Consider the following 7,353-nt stretch of genomic DNA (forward strand, 5'->3'; position numbering starts at 1 on the left):
ATTATTAAGGGAGATAAAGCATATATACAAATGAATATAATAAATGAGGCAAAAGTGGTAAGATGTTTATCTTATCTGCAAATAGTCAAATGCAGGATAAGTCATTTTTTACTTAAAGGATCAGAGAAATTTTCATGGAAGAGGTGATGTACACATTGGAACTGTAAGTATTTTCTTTGCTACATCATCAAGCAGAAAAATTCATCAGGCAGAGAAGAGGAAGAATAGTACTCCAGAATAATTGGAGAGCAATAACATTAATTAGCATTTATTGGGAATCTACTGTTTTCTAGGTACTTTGTTATCACATTTATTATCATATTTAGTCTCCACAACAACACTGCTGCATTGGTGTCATTATCTTTATTTTAAAGACAAAGAAAAATTGAGGCTCTGAGAGATTACCTAACGTGCTCAAGATTATGCAGCTGCTTAACCAGGATCCTGATTCAGTGCAATTGACTCCATAACCAATAACACTATGCATTCTATCCCCCTATGCCCAGACAGCTAGTGACAACAGTGTCTAGGAGACTGGGCTCAGATGGAGGAGGGTCTTTAATGCTAGCCAAAGGGTAGCAGTAAAGAGAAGTTAAGTAAAGCCATTCTTGAGGAAAATTAATGTGACTATAGTGTTCAGGGAGGATTTCTGTGTAATTGGGAAAGGGATAGGTAGCTCAAGAGGCTGGCCAATGGACATGTAGGTATTGTCAGGCAGTCTTGAGGCTGGTGTCTGAAGTGGCATTCTTATGCTTTGGATCTCTCTAATGGATGACCAGTCTTCTGGGATATAAATCAGTAATCATTCCTAGGATGCACTCAGCTCATGAAAGTTTGGTTATTATAACAGGGTGTGTCAAAATAAAAAACTGCCTTTCCATCACTTCCTATGGACCCATGCTTTGCATAGATAACTGAAGTTACATAAAAAAAAAAAAAAAGACTACTGGTGGTTGCAGTTTTCTCTGAGAGGTATACAGGCCCTTTAATTTTAGCCTCCCATTTCTTTCCAATACTAAAATTGAGCCCCAGATTAATGCTAGTTGAGATCTTTTTTTTTATATAATTTTTTTATTGCTAGTTGAGATCTTGATGTATTCTGCAATCCCAGGAGCCCATGGGTTCCAGGAGCAATAAAAAAAGGGCAGACATCATCTGGTGGCATTGATGAAGGTAAAAGCAACAATTCCCTTCACTTGAAATGTGTTTATTTGCAAATATTTTCACACACATTAACTTCTTTGATCCTGAGGACAGTTTTGTTAGAAAAGCAATGTAGGTGTTATTACCAATATTTCATAGATAGGGGAGCAGACTCAAAGTGATACAGTGACTCCCCCAAGGCTCTCTAGGGCTACTAAGAGGTAAAGGTTGGGCTCAGGATGTAGGGTTCCCTCTGCTATTCCATGCTACTCCAAACCCACATGCAGAAAACACAGCATAGGTATTTTACTTTTTGTTATAGTGACTAGAAGAATTTCCTTGGCATCAAAGCCTGCTGTGGATATGCTCTTTTCTACCCTATAAGAACTCTAAGACAGTTCTATAAGATGTTTAGCTGACTTGCAAGGAAAAGGGTACGAGAAAGCAAGGTCTGTCTCTATGCTATTGCTAAATAAAAATGTTAAAGCATTAAACATTGATATTAGGAACTATCTAATGTTTGCTGGACATAAAATCTTATGAAACCAGAGGGATACATCATCTGTAATTTATGGATTGATACATTCTCAATAGATCTAATGAACTCAACTATAGAGCCTGATCTTTGCTTCAGTTTTATACTCAACAATCTGACACTTTAGAATAATGCTGAATATTAATAACTAATTGGTTAACGATCATAACATATCAATAGACTTTTTACAGAGGAACTTTAAGCATAATGGTATATATGATTGGTTGATCTCTTTTCTGTTATTGTTTGCTACTTACACCAGTGTGATGACTTGAGAATTGATGTATTGTCTGTAAATGCTAGAACTTTGAAATGCATCAACCATCTGTTAAAGAGAACAAAGTCAAACATCAAATTCCAATAATATATTTATATGTGAGAAAATTAACAATTAAATAAATATAGAAAATACTAAAAACTCTTTACCTTAGTCTCAAGAATTTTGCTAAAATAGTTATTTTCTGGTGATGTCTCCCTTTCATAATTTCTATTTTGTGGGATATCCAGCACTTTAAAGCTGCCTTGGTAGTAGTAGGTTGTGTTTTCTGTGAGAAAAAGAAATGATCCAAGAATTATTTAAGTGAAATGGATTTCAAATCCAATTATAAATTACATAGTAATACCACCGTATTGTACTTATATTAGATATTGGTAAATGCTGTGACTTTTCCTGGCACAGTTGATTAGATAACCTAGGTATTGTGGCAACTGTTTATAAGACCAAGAATGAAGTACATATATATCAGAAAAAGGTCTGAAAGAGTGACATCTTCACTGAGACAGATAGGACCATATACTATAAATAAGATTACTGTCTAGAATAATTAATTCTCAGACTGAATAAAAATAATTACCATTTATTAATTATTTACTATGTAAAGTTATTTGATGAAAATGATATGAAGTGTACTCATTTTTCAGAGAAATGTAGTCTCAGAGATCTTCAGTAACTTATTCAATATCATATAGCTACTAAGAAAAGCAGAGTCAAAACTTGATCTGAGTCCAAAGCTCACACTGAATCCATTATACTTCCTTTCTAATTTTTCATATATACTAAGCTATTTGATGTATACTATATCTTACCTCTAATATGTGATAGATATTAAGCATCTGACAGTGCCTACCGTGTGATAAGCACTAAATAAATGTTAATGTTATTTTGCAATATGATCATTGCCTTTGAAATCCATTTTGTGGAAGAGACAGGCTCACTATGGATTAAATTATTACTAATGAGATACTAATAAACTACTAATTAAGTGATATAGGTAACTGTTCATCTACTAATCCTACGTGAATGCAGAGGAGAGGTACTATACTTAAAATATGATTTGTTATTATAAATGCAGTGAAAATATTTTACAGTGAGAAAGGTGGTAGGGAAAAAGTTAGAAAGTTCTAAACAAAATGCTGAAAATGGGTTTGTTATAAATAATAATTTGTAAATGAAAATTATTAATTGTAATTAGCTTGTCTGTAAGTCAAGGATCTTTTACTACAGAGACCAAGGTTTGCAATTGTGGTTTATTAGGTTTTTACCATAAGTAGCAAAAAATAGACCTTGAAATGATTCAAGTTTATTTTTCGTAATTTAATATTCACAATGTATCCTTTAGTTCTTTAATTAGATTCCTAAATATTTCTACCTATTACAGCAGTTAGGCAGCTATGAATATTCCACAATGTAAAAAAAATAATTTGGCAAGATATGGACAATTTTTATTATTGGAACACTTTTTTGCAGAGCCAGTCAAGAAAGTGAATATATAATGTCTAAGACATTTAAGACTAAGAAACCATACTCTAGAACAAGGAAATAAACTCTTAAGTATCTTATTTTTAATACAATTTTATGTAGCAATCCTAATGTGCCACTGGGATTGCTCACTAGGCTGAGGCAATGGGGAATACAGACATTGTGCTCTGTTGGTACCTGATGAGAGGAAAATAACCCCTTGCGATGGGATATCGATAAGGCGTATTTGCACCACATGATTTATTATATATTCTCATTTCTATAGGTGATTCAAATGCCAATAGGAATGGAGAACAATGGAAAGGAGCAGAAAGAAAGAAATAGTTTTACAACTTTTCCATGACTTGGTTACTTATAACTTATTTCTTCAAAGAAAACTTATACAGACACATGATGTATTCATTTTTGTTTGTTTGTTAATACTAAGAGAGCTCTCTAGGTGCAATAACAGAGTTTAAGCATGAATTACGAGAACACATATTTAAAGGTGGCAGAGTATAAGCACTTTTTCAACATTCTTCTGCTTCTAAGCCTGGGCAGGGGTGAGGAAAAACACAAGGGTGGAGGGCTCAATTCCAAGGAAACAGAAAGAAACAGCCACAACTCCAAACTAAAAACTATGAAGCAAACATTCCAAAAGCTGTGAAATGTACACCAAGGTGAGGAATGACATAGATCAGAGATGCATCTTCTCACAAGTTGAATGAAGATTTTCTGAAAGTTCTCAGTGATTCTATGATTCAAGTAATAAGACTTCAGGTTCTGGAAAAAGATAAGGACTATTTCTGTAGACACCTATTTTGACCCTGCAGAATGGCAACAGTGAAAATAGAAGTGAAACCATAGTACTGTGCCTTTTTTATTATGTCTGATCCAATCTTCCAGCTGAGGCAACCTGCTAGAGGTAATCTGGAGTAGATAAAGGAAGAAGTTCGGATCACTCTATCATAATTCAGAGAGTCTGCAAATTAAGGAGCTTTCCTCAGGGTCTCTCTAGCTTCTTAAATATTAAAAACTGAAGATAAATGTGCCCTAGTATTAAACGAGACAGGCTGGATAAGAGAATGTTTGGGAGGACAAACCAAAGTATAAGCTGCAAACTCCCTTTGCATATGAACCACCCCTAGACTCACTTCCCACAGTGTTCCTTAGAAAAAAATCTTGCCCAAATCAAGAAGAGTAAATAATAATTAAATGAATCCAATGGGGAACTTGTATATAGACATTGAAGAGGAGAAAAGCCAAAGGAGGGCAAATATAAACAAATATTAGAAGAAGAATTATCAAGGTAACAGAGAAAGAGTTTCAATTACTACTTTCTATAGTCTTAAAAATATTGTAGAATAAGGAGCTCAAAATATACAGCAATTTAGTGAAGAAGAATATCTGGAGAATTCAGTAAAGAAATGAAAGAGGAAAATAAGACTATTACATATGAAAGCCACATTGGAAACAACAGATATAAGTTAAAAATTGTGTGCTATGGAAGACAAGCTTGAACAAAACAAGCAAACTGAAATGGAAAAAAAAACCCAATACAGTATTATTTTTGAGATAATAAACAATGTGAGGGGCAAAGGTGATGTAACAAATGCATAATTTATATTCCTGAAAAAAGAATAAGTGAATTTGAATCTGTAGTTTAAAAGGACTCATTGTGTTCTAAGAAAAATTGATACATGATGACCACAACGCTAAGACAGGCTAGGTGTGGTGAGTCCAAAGGATAAAATGTATTGCAGTGCGGGGAGTAAAAATCTGTGCCAATTTAAATCAAATATCCCTAAATGGCACCGGGCGCTGCTGGAAGTAGAGGTGAAAGTATGCTTGTGACAGCTAGATCCCAGTGCCTTCCCCAACTGCTGTTTTTAGATCAGGGAAACTCAGGCACAATTGAGGGCAGGTGCATCATACTCAAAATTTATATGCTGGATTCTTTCTCCTCCCCCCCATCTTGATGACAGAAAGCCAGAAGCCCAGAATATATCCACCAATATATGGACCAAACAAAGGAACCTTTTTTCCTCATCTGGGAATTCTTACCAATCCCAGAGAAAAGACCTAAGTATACTGAAAATTTGAGTTCTCACAACAAAACAACCTAAATAGAATGGTCAATATTAAAAGTCATTGTCAATAGACACTCCTTTCATAGAGAGCTTCCAGTCAGCTCTTTAATCCCCAATATTAAATATTAGCAACACTAAAAGATGAACATATATTTGAGAAAAGTATCTAATATGAAATACAGTTGAACCTTGAACAATATGGGTTTGGACTATGCAGATCCACTTACGTGCAAATTCTTTTCAATAAATACCTGTACTCTTTTTTATCTGCAGTTGGAAGTCTGCTGTTGCAGAAGGCTACCTGTATGCATTAATCTCTACCATTTTAAGATTGGGGATTAAAGAGCTGACTGGAAGCTATGAAAGGGGTGTCTGTTGACAATGATTTTTAATATAGATCATTTTATCTAGGTTGTTTTGTTGAGAGAACCCAAATTATCAGTATACTTAAAAAAAAAAGAAAAGAAAGAAGGCCAAGATGTTATATAAATGAACATAATAACATAATCTAAATAGCTACATAATAAAGAATATATTTTAGCAATTAAATATACAGTAGGAATAAAGAATTCAATAGGATTGGAAATAAATTTTAGAAAATGAGCAAGAAATTAATTTAAAAAGAAACAAAACTAAGGGTGGAAAATAAAAAGATAAAGATACATAAATTAGAGGCAACATTTAGGAAGTCTAATATCTGAATTACAGGATCTCCAGAGAGAGAAAGAGAGATTAAAGAGGACAGGAAATAATCAAAGAAATAATCTAAGAAAATTTTTAGGAACTAAAGTACAATATATGAGTTTCTAGATTGAACGCATAATGGATGAAAATTAGATGTATATTATGTTACATTACCATGAAATTTCAAAACACCGAGGACAAAGAAAAAGATCCAATAAGGTTTCAGAAGTTCAGGGAGAAGTTTTATTCAAAAGCTCTAGAATCGAAATGTCATCTGACTTCTTGACAGAACTTTGAAAGCAAAAGGACAATAAAGCTTTATCTTCAAAATTTCAGAGAGATAATTTTTTCCAATCTAGAATTCTATACTATTAATTAATGTTAAGAGTAGACATTCAAGTTGTGAAAAATGTATACTTCCTGGAAAGCTCTTAGGATATATACTTCACCACAACTGAGTGAATATAATAATTAAAAGGAAATATGGAATGCAATCATTAGGAAATTAAGTCCAACCTACTGCCAGAAAATGAACAAAGAGACAATTGAAAGTCATCTCCAAAATGTTGCTGAAGGGGAATCTCAAGTCAAGAGCAGTCAAGAGCTCTGTAGCCAAGATGGGAATGAGTACGGAATCCTCATCTTGCATAGTAGAAAGTGAATAGATAATACCAATGACTGAAAAATTAGGATATAACAATATTATGAATCAATGTAAAGAGTTAAAAGTGGTTACCTCTGAGATATGGGACATAGGGAGAAGGAGCTGCATTTTTCATAAAAAGCTCTGCCAACTTGACTCTTTAAATTATGAGTATATATAGCTTTGTAGGGGGGAAAAATTCAAGCATGATGAAGTCAAGGAAAAAGGGTTGATGATGAGCATACGCTCCATTTAAATATATATATATATATATATATATTCAAAACTAAAAAATTGAAGTGATTATGATTACAAACCAGAATGAAGTGTTACAAGCTTTGATAATTGACAAACAATACTATTGCTAATAAACTATGGGGAAGTGTGGGAGAAAAATGAGAAGTATAAATATGCTGATTTTCTTGTCTTTCATAGCAGGATATAAATATGATTATGTCTAAAGTTAAAACATATGGTTTTTAAAAAACAACTCCAACTTATGTTTTGAAAGCCTTTTTAA

At 33.4% G+C, this 7,353-nt stretch overlaps 1 protein-coding gene across 1 annotated transcript in view; it reads right to left on the reverse strand.

The window, feature by feature from the left end:
• Positions 1-6,839, reverse strand: part of LOC109375903 (transmembrane protease serine 11B-like protein) — a 12,082-nt gene extending 5,243 nt beyond the window's left edge. Inside the window, exons 1-3 of the mRNA XM_019631461.1 lie at positions 6,707-6,839; positions 2,105-2,223; positions 1,936-2,003 (exon numbers count right to left, since the gene is read on the reverse strand). Of these exons, the coding sequence (XP_019487006.1) occupies positions 1,936-2,003; positions 2,105-2,223; positions 6,707-6,839 (320 nt within the window). The remainder of the gene's footprint in view (positions 1-1,935; positions 2,004-2,104; positions 2,224-6,706) is intronic.
• Positions 6,840-7,353: the final 514 nt, after the last annotated feature.

Source organism: Hipposideros armiger, unplaced genomic scaffold (genome assembly GCF_001890085.2).
Source record: "Hipposideros armiger isolate ML-2016 unplaced genomic scaffold, ASM189008v1 scaffold_1001, whole genome shotgun sequence".
In the NCBI taxonomy this organism is placed as follows: domain Eukaryota; kingdom Metazoa; phylum Chordata; class Mammalia; order Chiroptera; family Hipposideridae; genus Hipposideros; species Hipposideros armiger.